Source organism: Photinus pyralis, unplaced genomic scaffold (genome assembly GCF_008802855.1).
Source record: "Photinus pyralis isolate 1611_PpyrPB1 unplaced genomic scaffold, Ppyr1.3 Ppyr1.4_LG2, whole genome shotgun sequence".
Lineage (NCBI taxonomy): Eukaryota > Metazoa > Arthropoda > Insecta > Coleoptera > Lampyridae > Photinus > Photinus pyralis.
In genome coordinates, this window is record NW_022170403.1 from 7,608,004 (window position 1) to 7,629,018 (window position 21,015).

At 36.9% G+C, this 21,015-nt stretch overlaps 1 protein-coding gene and 1 long non-coding RNA gene across 2 annotated transcripts; both read right to left on the reverse strand.

Annotated features, from left to right (window-relative positions):
- Nucleotides 1-2,612: 2,612 nt before the first annotated feature.
- Nucleotides 2,613-20,841, reverse strand: LOC116163362 (T-complex protein 1 subunit theta). The gene is made up of 5 exons (XM_031477252.1): nucleotides 20,668-20,841; nucleotides 19,666-20,586; nucleotides 19,395-19,613; nucleotides 19,131-19,346; nucleotides 2,613-2,940 (listed from the first exon to the last, which is right to left on the reverse strand). Exons 1-5 carry the CDS (start codon nucleotides 20,725-20,727, stop codon nucleotides 2,725-2,727), a joined length of 1,632 nt encoding a protein of 543 aa, XP_031333112.1. The 5' UTR covers nucleotides 20,728-20,841; the 3' UTR covers nucleotides 2,613-2,724.
- Nucleotides 15,710-19,123, reverse strand: LOC116163364. The gene is made up of 2 exons (XR_004143728.1): nucleotides 18,465-19,123; nucleotides 15,710-16,681 (listed from the first exon to the last, which is right to left on the reverse strand). It is a non-coding gene; the product is annotated as an uncharacterized LOC116163364 (long non-coding RNA).
- Nucleotides 20,842-21,015: the final 174 nt, after the last annotated feature.

Here is a 21,015-nt window from a genome sequence, read left to right on the forward strand (position 1 = left end):
GTTATGTATTGGTTAGTATTGAAGTTTTGACTCTTGAGACTTGAGAGCTATCTACTTACAACAATGGATGAAGCTGTGAATGTGTTTGTAATAGACAATTTAAAGAATGCCGAACGCAATTATCGCCCGAATAGAAACCGTAATCCTTGCAACCCCATAGAAGTCTTAAATGAAGCACAATTTATCAAAATGTATCAGCTACTTCTTTCCATGAGTCTTGCATTTTCTTGCACGTCAAAGTCGTAGTTTATTTCCCTGCTATTATATCGGTTTTTTTTAGCAAACTCCACAAGCCATCTTTTTTGGTTTTGCGTGGTATTGCGCCCTCGCTTTGGCGTGTCCATCTTGTTTTGAGTATTCATGCTAATCAGTGCCTAGAATATTATTATTCTTTAATTTGAAATGACTGAGCAATATCTTCATCTCACCACCTATAAGCTCAAACCCAAACGTCAAATAGTCCACTTTAGTTCTAATCAAGCAACAAAGGCGACGTTGTCATATGCACTGTACGTTTCGGTAAATATAATAAATAATAGTAATAATACTATACTTCTCTACCTTGATATATAATGTACTATTTTGCCTGGCACGTTCCTATTACATAATACCTATAACACAATATACTATGCTATAGTTTGCTACACTATTTGATATTTCTTTATTTGTGTACTTTTAAAGGTAACGTAATATTTTTTTCTTTTGTATTAATGCGAAATATGTATCTCATCATCTAGTTGTCTCAGATGAAGGTGTTATGAATTATCTTTTAGGAAAAAAGTAAAAATATTTTGAAATTTGAATTTATATTAACCTCACATTTTGGTGTTAATGCCATTATGTTTTTAAATCTGTGGTTTAATCTTATACTCTTATATAGATGGGTTTAATCTTTGATTATATTTAATCTGTGCACTTGATTGATGCGAGAGTGCTGGAGTGACACACTTGCAGATGTGTTGCACATTGACTCCCTCGGTACTGCGCAAAAGCAAGCGCGTAAAAATTTGAATTTGCGTACAACTGTCTAAAGGGTAAATAATAGACAACCTGCAAACGTTATAATTGAGGATAATGTAGCTTACCTGCTTCCTATTACAAGTAGTTGTACTAGGTATATGTTAATGCCATGTTATCAAAATGAATTTTGTTGTTATCTACATTTCAAGTACATGGCTATGAATTCCTCGAGGAATTCATAGGCATAAAGCTATTTCGGGAAGTACTGCAACAGTTAATTAGAAATAGTTAATAAAATCTACTTACAGCAATAACGTTACAGACCAATATTGATCTACGGTAGAGTTGTGTGCTAAACGAATCACAAAAAACCAGACTACACGCTACAGAAATGAAGTACTTGCGAAGGGTAAGGGGAGTTGGTGGAATTCCTAATAAGAAGATAAAAAAAGAAGTGGATGCTCTGATAGAGACCTTTGATAGACAAAAATTAAAATGCTTATTTGGACACCTTGGAGGAATGGAAGTCGGCTTGCGAAACACATATGGAACACCGGAATTCAAAATAGGAAGAAAAGGGGAAGCATAAAGACAACATGGGATATGTACCTAAGTAGCAAGAAGTACTTCAAGATCAAGGCATAGAATGGGAGGAGGCTAAAGGCGCCTTTAGGCTAGAAAGAAAACTCGCGCGATTTGCTGTCTGACACTACTGTCTTAAGTGTAAATAGCATTGCGAGTCCATTTGACAGAAATCGCGGAAGAAATCTCTCGCCACTTTTCTTGCCAGTCTAAACAGGCAAAAGTGCAGCTCACCAAGTTCTTGCAAACTTTCCATTTCGTTTCGATATTTTGGCGAGTAAACGGTCGAGATTTATTATATCGTGGCAGGTAACTGAGTATCCTGCTTTTTAATTTTGAAATAACAGTTCTTCAAGGTCGCTGACATACAAATAAAATTTTTAAATTGTTGGGATTTATTCTCCGATTCTAAGCTCATCAATTAATTTATGGTAGGCACCATACTTTTCTCTTCTTGAAATCCATTCTCTCATCCAACACTTCTTTTGTGTTTCACATTATTGCATAAAACTACACTACATCCGCGGCAACAAAAGCGCCATAACGTGAGATAAGTTCACGAAAACAGTTGCTAGGTATCAACCATGGTGTATAATACACCATGGTATCAACTGACAGCATTTGCGGAAGCTAAAAGTGTTGCTAGTGGAAGCAGTTATGTGAGAACTTGCGACAGCAACGGCTCACCTAACTTGCCCGACAGTTAGGTAGGGAGCCTAGATACTTTTACCATTGTTTATTGCGGTGTTTTTCTATGATGGCGTGCATTTATTTCAAAACACACGGCAAACCGAAATACACTAACCGGCACTAAAACCTGAGCAAGAGGATGTTTGATAATTCATTTTAGGCATGCCCAGGAGACGGGCATTCATTTGAGCACGTGAGGGTAACAGTCGTTATTAAAAAACACCATGGCAACTTGTTCGAAATTAGCACATTTGGACGGCCAGGCCCATCACATTATTATGTTCCTTGTAATTTGTAAATATAATAATTAATGACTGGAGGTAAAGATTCGAGATGGAATGGGATGCAATGCGATGAATATCAAATATTAATAAATAAACTATGTTTTAGTACTTTATAATAAAGCAAGTGACATGTTATCAAAATTATGGAACAATACAATTAAATTATTAGAAAATCAATACAGATATTAAATACATGTTATAAGTTAAGCTAATCATCTTCATCGCCGCCACCTTGACGTGGTTTTGGACCACCTGCTCTTTTTGCCATTATAATTTGATCAACTCGCAGTATAGTTGCCGCTGCACCGACAGCATACTTCAATCCCCACATCTTGCTTACGTATAAATCCAGTATTCCATTTTCCAAAGCATCACAAACAGAGTTTTCAGATTCAATATCAACACCAAAGTTTTTCTTGCCAGACTATAAAAAAAATAAAAAATAATTTAAAAACAAACAAAAATGCGAGACAAGTAAAAGGGTTGAAGGGGGTTCGGAAAAAGTTCTACAACCAAGGAGTACTAAATATAAAGAGATTGAACACACAAGAAATATGTGTATGCTTTTTTAGTCACTGACATAGACCAAATAACAATAGACTGTGCACGGCATAAGGAATCATCGTCGGAAAACCTGATTAAATCTGACCCAGCAACACCGAAGAGGAAAAGGCAAGAGATTCATCATAGTGTCGCGGCTACACTATGCACTGCATTCGAGTGTAAACAACTGCCATAGGAGGCAAGGTACACTGCGGATTTCATAGAAGTCATAGATCGATTGTTTGATGCCTTGAATTCCAAATTTATACACAGCACGAAGCCTTGGCAACGTCCATTATGCGATAAAAATACTGCAGTAGTACAAGCTCCGCAAAATAGAATTGAAGTATGTGATGTCCAATTTACAAAAATGTTCATCCAAAGGCAACTCAAAATGCACCACCACACCACCCAGCTTCAGTGGAATGCTTCAATCTAATTAAAGCGATTCAAATGCTTCATCATCACATTAAAACAGAAGACCTTCCTCATGTGTGACAGCAAGATTGAACCAGGACCCGTTGGAAAATTTATTTTCACAATATCGGCAGCGCAGTGGATATAACAAAAATCCCACAGTATGAATTTTCAACAGGCTTTTCAAATCCAATAGCATATTAAATTTAATTAAGCCACCAATCCAACTGTGAACCGGATGAAGCTTATGATATGTTCGCTGATAGTGCTGGACAAGAGACTTCTTCTCATGTTGAACGAGATGTTGAAGAAAGCGATGATGAGTCTTTAGCCTTATTGTCATCTAAATCAACCACCAGAAGCCAGTCGTGGGCGGAAATAATCAAATTGAAAGAGTGTTCAACAGCATATTTTGCTGGTTATATTGTAAAAAATTTAGTGGAAAGTCCCAACAATATTGTTAACCAAAATAACTTCCTTTTCAATCAAAACTGTTGTAAGTACTGGCTCCAGTATAGTTGTAAAAAAAATTGCTGTTTTTTCTACAACTGTCAAACAATACTGTCATTTTCTGACGAATTTCGAAACACGAAGTACTAGATTTTTAAACGGTTAATTAATAAGTAAGGTTGCTCTTGAAAACGTGCGCGAAACCGTCAACAGTGAAAAATAGCTACTTATGTAACAAGTTGCAAATTGATTGTCTTTAATGCACTAGACGTGCGCGAATTGGACGCCGTGTGCGCCAACGGCAAAATTTGCAACGTGTTGCATGCAAGGTTTTTTTGTAATTTCGTCAAGAAATTGATAAAATGTGAATTATTAAAATGGGAAAAGAACTTTGTTTTAAGATTGAATACCAATGTATTATCGCGATACCTAATGCGTTGCTATAAATAAGCAGAGACTCATCTTTGTATGAAGCATTATCGTTTCGCGTCTTTTATGTTTCAATCGCGTTGGGGAACTTTTTGCTAGCAAAATGAACGATTCCGATGAAAATGTGAGTATTTCATCCAACGTTGAAGCTACTGTAGAAGAAGATAGTTCGTATTTACTTCCTCTGAACTCACGTCCAGCATACGAGGCAGCATATGCACGTTTTGAGATGTGGGGTACACAGCGACGAAAAAGTACACCTATTAACTAGCTTATTATCGTTAATCGGTTTCGTATAATGATTGCCTTGAATTTTAAGTTTAAGAAAAAATAAAATTTTAGAAGTTCAGGCAATTATTGAGTCGTGTAGGTAGTGTGGGACCACGGTCGTATACACAGATCTGGAAACTATTGTTTGAGATGAGGCTCTTACGTGTCGTCAAACATATAGTCCTTCGCTTAGCTACTAGGTGGCGTATGGATCTAGGGAAGTTGTCAAGATTATTTTGAACCCTTAGACCATAATAGTACATGGACTGCTATTAGCCCAATGCTTTCAATACAAAATGGGTGGTCACGGATAGAGGGCACTGTAGTCATGTGTATGTGAATCTCAGGGTAAGCTAAAGTCGTATGAACATCACTCGGGATCGCGTAAAGAGTAGCTTTTATAGTAACCGCGTGGTACGGGAAGCTTTAAATACTCTTGATCTTGATTACTTCTATACGTCCACAAATAAGAATAGGTTTGCTTTTTTTGCCATATCTGGGCAATTAATTAATGGAAGTTTGTTAATTTATAGATTGACAGCCTCAAGTCGTGTCTCATCAGACAAACTCCAGATCCACGAGCTCTCATTCTTTTAATATGTTTTTTGAAAGTGGAAAACTTTTGTTAATTAGGTACACCAACTTCAAATGGATTTAATAGAAAAGCAATGGCGGGTTCCAATTGTTTTTGTGAGTGAGCCGCATGCGGCTCGCTTTGGCCACAATTGTACTATATGGTCTAAGTTTGAACCGCTTATATCGGTATAAGTATGCGTGAAACATACGTCCCATTGGCGCAGATGGTATAACCGTTGGCTTACATCGCGACAACCCTGGTTCAAATCGGAGCGCATATACATACAAAGTATGTATAAAGGAAAGTATTGTAATTGTGATAAATTTTCGATATGCCAATATTGCGTTTTCTGGACGTTTTGAAGCACTCAAAAAAAGTGATTTTTAGCTTGACGTCTGAGAGGGTGTGAGGGTGTGTGTGTGTGTGTACGTGGTTCGTTTTTTGTGACCACGGTAACTAAAAAACCCCTGAACAGATTTGGACAAATTTGGGGTGCATATAGGGCGGTATGGGGAATCGAAAATGACCTATTTTGGTTTTGATCTGTAACCATCTTCATCATCTTCATGGTTGTTGAGGGTGTTATAAGTATAAAAGATCCATAACGGCTTGAAAAAAATTTTTTTTCTTTTTTTAACTTACACTGGCCAAAATGACTTAAACATCATCAAAGTGAAAAGTTTAATTACAAAAAAGAAGGGTCTTGATGAGATCTACAAAAAAACTTCTACACTTTTTGCGTCGGGTTCAAAATAAAGGCGCTAGAGGGCATTTTCTAAATGTTATACTATGACCCCACATAATAATTGCAATGACTCTATTAAAAGTAGTCGGAAAGTCAAGTCAGGAGTTTACCTGACAACTAGTTTTCTATACGTTCATTAAATTTATGCGACTTTTTGCATTAATTATTTGAATTAAGAGGACGGATACTTAGTACAGTCAAATAAGACAAAAAAATGGGCATTCCGTGCATCAGATATGTCATCTCTAATTTTTCTTTTAAATTGTTAGGATCAATATGGATGTGAAAAGTCCAAGTTTTCGACATTGAAAGACCTGTGCGAGCGACATAGCACTTGAAAATATGTCATTTTTCTTACCATTTTTTCGTTTTTGTAAGTTTTACTCCTGAAGAACCGATTTTAATGCAATTATTGTTGTATACTTTTATGAACTAGACAAAATTCCTGACAATTTAAGCCTTTAACGATATCCGCAAGTCTAATAGTTTCCAAGATACGGCGCTTCAAATATTGGTAAATTTATTAGTTTTACAAGTTTTATCAAAATTTGCGTTTTTCCTTCGCAGAAAGTAAACTTACAAAATATGCACGATGTAATAAACTTGTTGAAGAACTGCTAAAAATTGCGGGTAATGAAAGCAAATTAAATATTGATTTTTATTATACCTGAATCACAATCTCCGTTTTAAACACTCAAATGCGTGCGAAAAAAGGCCTTTAAAACACACGTGCTTTAAAGTTGCTAAGTAACGATACTTCAAGTATGACTTTTGAAACTGTGATTTGGGCGAAATAAAAATCTTCCTAAGTCGCTTTCTGTAAATGCAGAACATTTCTTTGGCTTGTACCTATCCTTTGGTTGAAGCTTTTACAAACGCGCGTAATTTAGGGTATGCTTCCAAATCTGTTCCACTTTTTAATCGCAGCATTGTTTGAAGTTTTGAGTTAATGCACCAAAAGATAGGAGATTTAAATACCTTTGACATTTCCTTCATATATCCCAGCATTATCGATGCATTTAAGACTTTATTCGTAAGTAACTTCCTTTTCATCCATGGAAACAACTTTTCATATTCTTTATAATAGGCTTTACTGGAGTTGGATTTTACACCTACCAACGTTTGATTAGATTTTACAACAATTGATTTCATTGTATTTCCTATTTTTAAATTATACTGCAGGTATAATAAAAAATACTATAAGATACACGTGTATAATTGGTCTTTAAAGCACTTGCAACGTAAGGCACTCCGCTTTGCGTCGTGCCCTTAAACTCGTTGCGCGTGCTTTAAAGACTTGATTATACACTTGTATCTTAATATACTATTTTGTCTTTTAGTGTAAAAATATCCATGTTTAGATATCATGCGTTAATCATTCAAATCATAGTGTTGTGAGTAAGCTTTCTGCTACTGTCACAGATCTTCTATATTCGGTATCCCTTTTGAATGGTCGAGCAAGGTCAGGGAAAAGGAAGAAATTCACAGATTTTTCAATCCATGCAACAGGTAGTGGATCTTGCTGAAGAAGAAGAAGATGGCAACTTTTTTATCATGGGAGATGCTGGGGATCCAGAGGATATCAACATTCTAGCTCTTTCTGTGCGGATTTATGGAGACTCCTCACCCCAAAGTCTCCCCAAAGGAACAAAATTATAAAAATGTTCATGAGGTTTTTATGCGAAAAAAAGGCAAATTTGATTAAAACTGAAAAATTTTGAAACGCTAGAGAGCCGGTTAAGGGCTTCAATTGTCACAAATTTTGTCTAGTAATTGCTTTAAAATCTGTCCTTCAGAACTAAAACTAACCAAAACCTAAAAATAATAGAAAAAATGGCGTATTTTCGAGTGCTGCGTTGTTCGCACAGGTCTTTGGATGTCGAAAACTTGGATTTTTGACATCCATAGTCAGCCAAACAATTTAAAAAAATATATAGAGATGACACATCTGACGCAAGGTATTATGATCATTTGACTGGACTAAATAGTTATAAAGTCACAATGGAAAAGATACTACGGGAGACTTAATTTAATATGGTAGATAAGATAGGTACATTCAATTGAGAAAATTTGCCCCGAATTATTCTCTATCCCATTCAAAATGCGCCGTTACAACATTTTTACGCAGCAAATCTAATTAACGGCTACGCTAAGAATTTGCTTTTTGGCCAGCAGCTGTACGCAATTTACTCAACGGGAATTTCTTATGCTTACTTATGACATTCAATGCTTACGATTTGTCGCTGTTGTCCGCTTAACGTTAAAACAACTTTTCGGAATCGCATTCATCGTAAGCATCCACTTATCACGCATTTCCGCATCTTTCTGCACTTTAACGCATCATAGGGATTTCAATATAAAATTCATAACATGGTATTATTGGCTCCCCAAATTATTTTACAACAAAAAAGTATTAAGGTTTTTTGTAGAACAAATTTTTTTACGCCAATCAACCGTATTAGTTTTCAATTTTTTTCATATAAAGACGGAAAATTGGAAAAATAAAACCCGCCTTTTTCAATAATCTGCGATGCCTTGGGATTTTCTAAAACAAAAAGATATCCAGTTATCAATTAGCAGCAGTTCGGAATGGATTTTATGATAGACTTGGTTACCTACTGTATTGCAGTTAATAGTGACTTATTTGAACATGTATTGTAAATTGTTATATTAGGAAACCGTTTTTAGTAATTTGGTCTTTCTTTATGTTGAATTCGCTGTTCTAAATATAATACTTTTTGATAGAATTTGATTTGTTTTATAGCTGACATTCCATGGCATGACGGATATTGGCGTAGTTTTTGTATTATAAAATTCCATGGCATCACAGATTATTGAAAAAGATGGGGGTTTTATTTTTCCAATTTTCCGTCTTTATTATGCAAAAAATTGAAAACTAATACGGTTGATTTACGTAAAAAATTTTTTTCTACAAAAAACCTTAATACATTTTTGCTCTAAAATAATTTGGGGAGCCAATAATCGCATGTTATGAATTTTACATTGAAATCCCTATGATGCGTTACGCAAGTCACCACCCTGCATACGACCATGTGTGGGACTAAACAACCAGCTTTATGGTTCAGTGGTAGAGCATTGGGCTATAAATCCGGAGGTCAGGTCAGGTGTTCAAATCTGGATTGAGGTGAATTTTTCACCTGTGGCAGAAATGGGAATTACCTTAGACCAGTTTCGAGCATTTTGCCGGCTACTCCGAATTAGGTTTTCCTAATTCGTAAGGTAAATACTGGAGTAGCATAGAACAACTTAAGACCTTCTGCAGAGGCACCTCTAAAAAGCATTATGCAGATCACTCTGTAATTGGGCGCAAGCCTGTTGAGGACCCAGAACAAGAGAGGGATAAATAAATAAATTTTTTTAAAAAATCTTTTTTTATTTTTAGTATAAGGTCTCGTCGGTTTCTAAGACCATTGCCGCCCAATTTTAGGTTAAATTTTTTCAAACAATTCAATAATTCTTAAATATAATTTGTTATATCTATTAGTTTGTTGTTTTTTGTTAGTACTGTTAAGTCGTTTATAGCACAAGTATTTCTTTGTAGTACGTATTTTGGACAAGCTATCAGTATGTGTCGAACCGTTTCGTGTATGCCGCACTCACTACACATTGGTTGTTCTGCCTTTTGTCATGTAATGTTCGTGTGTATATCTCGTATGGCCTATTTGGAGTCTATCTAATTTTATTTGGTGGATTCGAGATTTCGGCTGTGGGAAGTGGTGAGCGCGAACTGGATGGATTTCTTTGAGGTCTGATTTCGATTGGTTCCATTTGGTTTGCAAATGTCCATGAATATTGGTCTTTATATGGGTTTTGTCTTGTATAATCTCTATGGTGATTTTTGTTGATGGTCATGAGTTTAGTGCCTCCTTTGCTGCTCGATCTGCTTCCTAGTTTCTCGTTATTCCTACATCAGATGGTGTGAACAGGATGGATACTTCTCTTCCTTTTAAATTTAAAATGTGCAGCTGTGCTCTAATATCATAACACATAGGGGTTGGTGGGTAGACGTGTTGGAAGGTGTGTGTACTGCTTAGAGTCTGTGCAGATAACGTATCGTTTTCTGTTTGGGAGGGTCGCTATGTAGTTAAGTGCCTCTTTGATGGCTACGCAGATGTTTGTCTCTGGTTGGATATTGTACAAGCGTTTTTGTTGATTGTGGATAAAAGTTGCAGACACTTGATCTTTTAGGCTGGTCGTCCACTGGAAGCGAAAACAAGCGGCTTCTGCTACGTTTACACGCTTCCGTTCAAAGCGACATTCAACGGGCACGATCACGAGCACGAGCATGTAAATGGGTTGCTTGCCTCTGCTTGCCTGCCCTGTGGTCGTCACTGATCCGGACTAGTGTCGGTTTTTCGACACAGTTCAAAGGGTGAATCTGTTTGCGCTCGCGTACCTGTTTACATGCGTGGACGGGCTTGGGGCGATTTCTATAAATTTTTATCATCCACCACCTTCTCCAAGCTCTTCGTCTCTTTTCAATTCGTCGTTGTTCTTTTTCTAATAAAAGTAGGTATGTCAAACCGAACGGAACAGCTGCAATAATATCTACGTCTGCCATGTTTGGTTGTGAGCTTGTTCTGAGTTGTGCTCAGATGCTGTGTGAACAGCTTGCTTTGTACCCGGGGATTCGCCGAGCAGCACCGATATGCTTGCCAGGCTGCTTGCCGCGCGTGTAAACGTAGCATTCGAGCTTACGCGAGACGAGCATCAACAATCGGCTATAAGATAAGCGATCTTGTGTAACAGGGGTCATCCATTGCAAGCTGTTTCACTGACAGTAGTAGCGACGCGCGACGTTGAATAGTAGTTGTTGCTTTTTGCGGTTAAATATTGAAATGGATGCAGAAGACGGACATTTTTTAGAAACTTCTTACAGAAGGCGGAAAAGAGTTTAAAAAAGAAGATCGTATTGGGTAAACCCTATACTGGAAAAAAGGGCGCGTCTCTGCATATTTAAAGTAGTTAGAGCGCCTAGGTAAAAGTAACAAGAAGTTGGTGAAAATTTGGTCACTTATTCTCTGAGAGACGCACTTTCTAATGGTCAAAAGAAAAAAGTGTTCCTATGTGCCGTTTCTGAGATATTTGACAGTGAAAACATGGTATTTTAACATGCGCTCTTATGGACGGACTCAGTTTTTCTGAGCTAGCGAAGGTGTTTGTATCAAGACTTAAATGAGATGGGTCTCATTAGAAGCGAAATTTTGTGACGAATCTAAATATGCACGGAAAAGTACATGGTCATGATGAAATAAGGAAGATTTTTACCGCCGGAGCGGCGTCTGCTCTGACGCGGCGGCACGCTATGCAGCACGCGTTTAAATCTGATGACTTTTCCACTAGGTCTAGTATATAGCTGAGCTAGGACAATCTTTTCCTTCTTCTGCTGAGCATTTTTCTTCACAAAAGGCATGGTGTCTTTCAGAAAGAACACCAAAACCAACGATATTTATAAAGGCCTGCACACGTCTTGTTGACACACTGATCGGATCGAGATCAAGATAGCGGCTGGAGATCTCTGGCGCCAACATCGAAAAACCAAATCCACTACACCGACTTCACGTAAAACGCCAAATTATTTAGTTTCCCGGCTTTTACATACGTCTCGCATACGTTTTGATTAAAAATAAATATATTCGTTTAGGATTTACCGTTTACACTGTGAATATTTAGTCGCGGTGTGTCGTCAACATTTAGTGTGCAAAGGTTTGAAACAGGGTCGAAAAGTAGAGAGACTAGTCAAGTTGACTACTGTATATACCTTTTTAAAAATCATGTAAGACGTTTGCATTGTGCTGATGTACAAAATACCACTCATACCGTATTTCTAATTATGTTTCCTTCATAACAACATTTTTTTGGGGACGTTTACCGTAAGTAATAGGTAGGCCGAGTACATCACTTGACTTCAGCCGAACGCGCTCTAACTACTTTAATCATATCTCTATCGCGGATTAGAAAACGACCCTGCCTGAAGTTTTTTGATTACTACCGAATGGGTCCGCAGACCTATTTATAAATCTTAAATTCTATAAAAGTAATTATCAGGAAAGAGTCTAACTTCAAAGAAACTATATCACCTGAAGAACGTCTCAGTCTAACACTACGGTAAGAAAAATTCATTTTCATTATATACAGTGCGATCAATATTGAGTTGCTGCCCCGCTTCAATAAATTATGACGTTAGTAATCATTTGCCGCAACAGGCCTGGTGCACCAATACTAAAACATAACCTTAAAGTAAACTTTGACGTTTAACCATATTTAACCTAAATCAACGATTTAACCACCTTGTAAGTTTCCAAATTATCTGGAACTACACGAATAGCAAATTACTACAAAAATTGAAACGATTTTATTTCTTTTACAACTCGTTAATATCGAAGTAATTGGATAAATTACATGCACACTATAACAACTGTTCGAAGTGCTTGCCACCATTATTAAGACAGGGATCCACTCTTTTCTTCATGTTTTCGAAGACGGCATGTAAGTGCTGTTGCGTAATGTTTCAAACGGTAGCTTCTATACCTGCTCGTAATTCGGCAATGGTGTGTAAACGGTTTCGAATACGTTGGCATCTCGTAAATTTGCATGCAATAATTTACGGTTACTTTTTAAAGGATAGAAGTACAATTTTCTCCAGGCAATAGCGTTACACGTTCCGTATGAGATGCCCGTTAGCGGGACACATTGTCGCAGCTGCTTTTTCCGACTTTGCTCAAGACAAGCAAAAGCATCTTTTACAACCTCCTTATTAGCAATCACTAAGCGGCCAGGTGACTTCCCAGAAGCAAGACTTCCTGTATGTTAAACCGATCAAGTAAACGATGAGCATTTCGGCGTATATTGTTGTAATCCTCGTCATGGTTGACAATCGTTTATCGAAACTCCTGTATACACAAACGTATCGAGTACTCCCAAACTCCACTTTCGTCTTTAGTTCCATTACGGGAACAGGACAGCAAACGCATCTTATTCTCTTCTAAAGTAAAAGGCTTGTCGGAGTAAACCTATTGCCTATTACACGCTACAACTAAAAAAACGTTTGTTTGTAATTTACAAGTAATTTACCCACCTTGTACATATGTAAATATTCGAAAGACTGGTAGTCTTGAAAAAAGCCGTTTTGAAAGGGACGAAAGTATTCTAATAAGAATCACAAATCATAGTTTTGGTTTGTGAAATTATAGGTTATGTTTTGTATTGGTACACATATACCTGGTTGCGGCAAATGATTACTAATGTGATATTTTATAAGAGCGGCGCAGCATATGATTATTGATCTCCCTGTATAATTAGGAATTTTATTATTGCAACGTAACAAAAGGGTGCTTCAGTAGATCATCATGACGGTTTGAACCATGGGGCTGATTCTTTCCAGGATCATTCACATTTTGCAAAGTCAACAAAGGTTGTGGGTCTTGGGGCAGGCTGTTCCAGCGGAACGATAGTGGAGTAGCGTCTAATATCTCTTCTGGAGTCCAGGATGAGTGGGATGTTCCATCAGAATAAGGTCTAGTTCTCTGACCTGACATCCAAGACGAATGAGATGACGGGTAGGCGACGTTAGATGGGGATGGATAGGAAACAGATGTATGCTGGATGGAACAATGACGTTCTTCTTCGTCGATCAGCACTGGGCAAAACCGGGTTTTTCAGGCAGGTGAAATGATTTGAAATTGGGAAAAAAAATAATTAAAACAGCTGAATTTTTCCGCCGGTGAAGTCCCGGGGGTTGAAAGTGGTGTTTTGCAAATTGTGGCAAAACTATTAATTTTAGACGGAAATGTAAGTTATCTCTATATATAAAAATGAACCCCTGTTTCTTCTGGTCACGCAATAACTTTAGAACGAGTTAACCGACTTCATTCATCTTTTTTTTTTAAGTTTTCTAATACTGTGTAGAAGGTTCTTACGGCAAGAAAAACTAAGAAAATCGTGCAAAGAATTGGAAAATTGGAGAAAACTTATCGACTATTTAAACATCGCGCGTTTGACGGTGCGACGGCAATTGTTTTAACAGCTACATCGATCGGCAATGGATCGGCATATATCCGTCAAGAAATTAATTTATTCACATCATAGTGTGCTGTCAATTGGATCGGATAGTTTATCCAGATTTCAGTGAGTTGTTTGAGAAGTTTCGAGGTATTTCACCGCAATCACGCATTTTATATTAAAAGTTTGATATACCTAATATCCATTTTTGGTAAGTGTTGAATGTTGATAGACTAAACACGTGGTATACATAGTTATACAGAAACACTAAGGGAATCAATTTCTATTTTCAGTTGAATTTTAGTTTTTCAAGATGCTACTAATTAGACGTACCAACATGGTACCAACTTAAGTCGCAGAATTCGTAATCCTACAAGTCAAACATATACAGGGTGGTGACTTGCGTAACGCATCATAGGGATTTCAATGTAAAATTTATAACATGCGATTATTGGCTCCCCAAATTATTTTAGTGCAAAAATGTGTTAAGGTTTTTTGTAGAAAAAATTTTTTTACGTCAATCAACCGTATTAGTTTTCAATTTTTTGCATAATAAAGGGGGAAAATTGGAAAAATAAAACCCGGATCTTTTTCAATAATCTGTGATGCAATGAAATTTTATAATACAAAAACTATGCCAATATCCATCATGCCGTGGAATGTCTGCTATAAAACAAATCAAATTCTATCAAAAAGTATTACATTTAGAACAGCGAATTCAACATAAAGAAAGACCAAATTACTAAAAACGGTTTCCTAATATAACGATTTACAATAAATGTTCGAATAAGTCACCACTGCAAGACAGTAACCAAGTCGATCATAAAATCCATTTCGAACTGCTGCTAATTGATAACTAGATATCTTTTTGTTTTAGAAAATTCCATGGCATCGCAGATTATTGAACAAGATGCGGGTTTTATTTTTCCAATTTTCCGTCTTTATATGAAAAAAATTGAAAGCTAATACGGATGATCGGCGTAAAAAAATTTTTTCTACAAAAAACCTTAACACATTTTTGCACTAAAATAATTTGGGGAGCCAATAATCACCTGTTATAAATTTTACATTGAAATACCTATGACGCGTTTCGCAAGTGACCACCCTGTATACGAGTACTTAAGTCAAACTGACGAGAAAAGCGACGCGCGAAACGAAGTCAACGGAATCAATATGATCAACGCAGAAACGAGTTGCATTTAATTATAACGTAGCAATCGATTACTGTTTACAGTAAATCGTTGCTATTAGACCAAAGAACTTTGCGTGTCCACATTGCAAGGCTTTTAAGATTAAAACTGACGTCCCGGGATTATTTTGCGCCAGTGACCAAGTGACATTGACGCTATTGGTACCGCCACCAGAGCCACTACATTTCTTGATTTCCGGAAATGGACCAGATTCTATACATTTCTTGACTCATATCCAGAAATACAATAATTGCTTTCAAATTACGGCATTTGGTGCAACAAAAAAAATGTACGTTGCTAGCTCAGAATCGCCAAAAACAACTAGAAGTGAGTGCGTTTATTTTTTATTATTTTGGGGAGAGATGGGGAGATTTTGGGGCAAGTGTGTCAAAATCCTTTTTCCGGCTAAACGGCTGAACCAATTGGGACCAAAGTTGCTACACATATTCTTAGACCGAGAAGACTCGTCTTAGACATACAAGGGCAGAATCGCGCATGCACAGGTGGGGCGGGTGATACCTGTGCTAGCCACAGCAAATTTTTTGAAATAATTTGTTGTAATTATTTATTCCAGTCTGAATTGAGTAGGTATTCATAGCTAAGAAAGAGGAAAGCGTCGGTCGGGTCAGCTAGTAGAGAATAAAAAAATGAACAACTTTTGTATCTGCACTATTTTCGCATAACCTCGAATTTTCCTAGAAAAACCGGAATAGTATATTTCATTACCAGTCCAGAAAGGAAGATTTTCCCGTGGGCGCATGACGTTTCCCGTGTGAGGCGAAGCCGAACACGGGAAGTCATGCAAACACGGGAAAAGCCTTTCTGGACGTGTAATGAACGATATTTTTCATTATACCTCTCCGAAAATAACGGAGAATAATTATTTACATTGAAGTCCAAATCCAATTTGACAACAAATTCTGTTGCTTGTCTTATGACCCTTAAACCCCCATTATCTTCAACGCATCATCAATAGTCGAGCGAATTGTATCGTCTCCCCTGCATCTTGCTCCAAATTTCCGAATACTAAAATAACCTTAGTAAGTAATCACCATTTTATCTCTGCAGCTTCATTCAAAAATTGCTCCCTTGTTATACAGAACTTTTGATTTTTTTGGGATGTAGCGGACGGTCTGACGCTTCAAAAAGTCGGTTTTGCACAATTTGCTAGCGTTTTCATTTTCTTTTACCGTAAGAATGTTCTTAATCATTGAAAACCTACTCCATAACGTACTCTTTTCACGATTTCTTCAATGCACCAGTTATGAAATTTTTCATATTCCTTTTCGCATCTCTCTTTTGATTTCGCTGGTAATAGTTGGGAACTGGTTTCTGCAGCTTCCCTTAATATATTAGCGGGAATTTCGCCTTCACCAAAATCCATTTTTAACACAATGGTAAAAAATCGGTTGACATGTCAAAGTCAATCCGCGGTATGCATGGCAACGCATGGGATAGGGATAGCTATGGCGAACTTGATTATTCGTAGCGCACGGGAAAAAGTTTTCCAGTGCGCTCGCACCTTAGACCATATAGTACATGGACTGCTAATTGTAACTAAAATATGGTCAAGGACATCGCCTGGGTATATGAGTTTCAGGGTAAACGAGTCTGTCCGAAGTTGTCCGCTTAGACACGATTTGAGACTGTCAACCTATAAATTTACAAACGTCAATTAATTAATCGCCTAGATATGCCAAAAAAAATCAAACCTATTGCTATTTGTGGACGTATAGAAGATAATCAAGAGGATTTAAAGCTCCCGTACTACGTGGTTACTATAAAAGCTACTCTTTACGCGATCTGAATGGTGTTCACACGACTTTAGTTTACCCTGAGATTCACATACCCACATAGATATATAAATACCTAGATACAGCTATCCTTAACAAACGTACCTCGGTTTTTAAAAAACATATCAAAGAAATTTGTACATCTCTCCATTACTTTCTAACCAAGAAGAAACATGTTCTATCTCTTTTTATTGCATTAACCACTATGTCGTACGCGAGTCGGACGCTTAAAACAAACTTAGCGCGTCTCATAAGTCATGTGACAGTTGACACATTTCACGATCGCGCGAAATCAAATCTAACTAAAAATATTCGCCCTAAACATGATGGGCGGTTTTTTCACTAAATATTATGTAATTATTGCGTTATCAATTGAATACGAATAACAGTGCTTGCCATAATGATAGACGCGTCCATAATTGTTATTCCTGAAATAGTTTTATTATATAGAGCTACGCCATTCAAATTTAGGACTATATGTTTACCTTGTTTGGCATGATGTGCTGCAGTGAATTCATTGCTGGCTTGCAGAATATCAAAAAAACCGTAAGTAGGTAAGTAAAGTTTATGTTCAACATTTTAATTTTAATTGCATGGTTTTAGGTGTAATGGTAACGGAGATTAAGTTGCGATAGGAAGTGAATTCGTTTCCAATTATCATTTTGGCCTATATGATGTTGATGCAGTGCGTTTGTATCATGATCACAAAGAAGGATCCGTGCAATATTCTTAGGAAATTTATAGACTGTGTGTGCGTGCAATATCAAATTTTGGTCGCTACTCGTCTTGCCTACCTTTCGGCATATGTCCAATCGGTGGGGTTTCTTTTTGAAATTATAGTGCTAATTATAGTAAGTAAGCTACACGTGTACATTTATTTAAAATAAATAGGTACAACATCTTAACAATGATATCCAATTGGTGATAATACTCATTTAGTGAACATTCATTACGTTTGTAAAAGTTCAAAATCTGAATCATCACTGTCATTATATTAACACTTATTATAAAGTTCATCAACGTCAACCAATAATTAATCACTTTCCACATGTTCACACACTTTCTTCCAGTTGTCAGCTGTAATTTTTTTCAAATTCTTCTTTTGCCAGCTTTCTAAGTAACATCTTCCATTTTAAATGTAACATTTCTTGCTGCTATGCGATTTAAATAAATAAAAAGGCGGTTTATTTATGTTGTAAAGTCTCAAATCTGATCATTTTCTGTGTGATTTGTGTTACCAATTTGATTGACAGTTATAATAAATAATGCGAATCTTGTCTTCCATGCTCAGGGTACCTCTATAAAGGATAGCGCTATACGTAATTAATGTGCTGAAAGTGATGGTAATAGATGGTACGTCCTTTTGAACTATGTTGGGGTATGGCTGTATCTATGTATTTATATATCTATGCATACCCACGACTACAGTGCCCTCTATCTGTGACCACCCATTTTGTATTGAAAGCATAGGGCTAATAGCAGTCCATGTACTATATGGTCTAAGGCTCGCACGGGAAAACCCTACTTTCGGTGCGCTTGGGATACATGAAAAGACAGTACTTTCGGAGAGGTATAATGAAAAAGCATTTTTTTCATTTTTTTATTTTTATTTTTACAAAAAAAAGTCGTAGGGGTTTGAAATTTGAAAGAAATTCAGTATGCATTTATACACAAACGAGAACTGCTGATAGATTTTGCAATGAGCAAAAATATGAAGATAAAGAGTACTTACTACAAACACAAAACGATCCATAGCACCTGGAGAGCGCCGCACGGTAACACGATTAACCAGATCGATCACGTTTTAGTTGACATTAAAAATGAAAAACTTATTAAAGATGTAAGAAGCTACAGAAGGCCAAATCTAGACTCTGACCATTTTTTAGTTGGAATAAAGCTGAAGCAAATGATACCAACTAATACAGCAATACATAATTCAAGGCAAAGGAAACAAGCAAGAATAGGTATGCAGGAACACAATTCGCACATAAAATTTGAAAAAGCAATAGAAGAAAAGTTAAATATAAATCAATGCGCGCGAAAAAAGAGCTTCGCCGCGCGTTGACTATTAATGTTCCCAACTAAACCTACTTTCCAGATACCCCTAGTACAGTTATGTAGCCTTTTCTTATTTCAAACAAATAAGTAACTTTGGGTTAGTTAACATAAGTCACTTACCTGATGGGCTTGAAGAAGTTTATCAACAACAGAACTTGCGCGATGGCCACTGTTATCAGCCAATGTTTTGGGAAAATTTTCAAGAGCTGATGCAAACTTTCTAACAGCATATTGTTCTAATCCTGGCAATGTATCTGCGTAACGGGTAAGTTCGAGAGCTAACTGAATTTCCGTTGCGCCAGCACCTGGCACAAATTGTCCATTTCTGGTTAGACACTAAAATTTGGAACGTGAATAAACAAACAGATATTATTGTAAGATTACCTTAAATGTATTCACACCATCATCTATAGCTCGTTCTATGTCGTCCATATAGTTATCTGTAGCACCTCGCACAACGACCGTAGATATTCGAGACTCTGTACCTTCTATTTTAAAAACCACTAATGGAGTATCGCCTAATTCTTCTACAGATACACTATCACAATAACCCAGCTCTTCAGAGGTAGGTGGTAATAGACGAGGTAACACAGTTGCATTTACCTGCAATGACCAAATTGATAAACACATTTGCGACTACCATTTGGCTACTTACTGTCTTGCCTAAACGACGTAAATCGAACTTTGAATTAAGTCGAACTGCCATCATACCGTACTTTCCAATAAAGTGTAGAGCCATGTCACCAAATTTCGCACCAGCCACAATTACTTTTGCTCCAGTATCTGCAATTGATTTAATTTGAGCCTCTAGTAAAGTTTCTTCCCCACGACTAAAATTCATTAATTCATCTGCCGTTTTAATAAGTACGGTTCCTTTTGTCTCCGTTTGCATAATGTCGACAGCGCAGCTGTACATCGCAATTTTAGCATTTTTTGCACTGGTGACTTCTCCTTCGACTTGACGTTTGAAGACCATCCCTTGCACAACTTCAGATTTATTCAAACCAGACCCAAGTATTTTACACACGCGAACATTGTCCACATTAAACGTAGTTTCTTCTGGTAATATAGAAATGCAGGCCTTTGTAACCATATTTGCAATTAAATCTTCATTTCCATACTGTTTAGATTGAATGGATGTGCGAATACATTTTATAACTTCTTCTACATTACGAAAGTTGTTGACTTTATAACAAACAAGGGATGGTAAGATTTCTAAACTTTTCTTTAAAGCTTTTTCATATCCTTCCGCAACTTCAGTCGGTGTCACACCCATTCGTAAAAGCTCTTCGGAACTTTCAAGTAGTGCACCTGCCAAAATAATGACAAAGTTTGTACCATCTCCAACTTCTGCATCTTGCATTTCACTAGCCAAAATCATTAACTTTGCTGCTGGATGTTCCACATCAAGCTCTCGAATAATTGTCGCAGCATCACTGGTTACAAATTGCTTTTCCAAATGGTTAATTACCATTTTATTCATACCATTGGGACCATACGCTGAACGAACGGAATGTGCAAACTCCTTACAGGCACTAATATTACGAAAGACCGCCTCCTCCAAGCCGGTGAAGTGCTAAACGAAGAATCTAAGGTTAGGTATCAAAAGTAGACACACATGTCTAATGATTGTCAAAAATAATTAATAAATTCTTACTCTTGCGCCTTCTTTTAACATCTGAACGAAACCGGGCGCTTTAGGAACGTGAAGAGCCATTATTTCCCAGAGTACTTAATTTTAATTCGAAATAAATAAATGATTTTTCGTAAATGAACTTTTCAGGTACGAAATGATACACGAGAAGATTGAGTCACGCTGCTGCCGCCTGGCGATACTTATTGGAATCACGCCCACGGTCGTATAATGTAATTGAAGCAGTGGCGGTTCGTACTTCGTATAGCAGTTTTAAGAGTCTTCTTTACTTAAGCGCAACTTTTTCACATTATAGTGTATAAATGATTATAGTTGCGAGAGACAAGATGATATTTTTGCTTTGTCAACTCC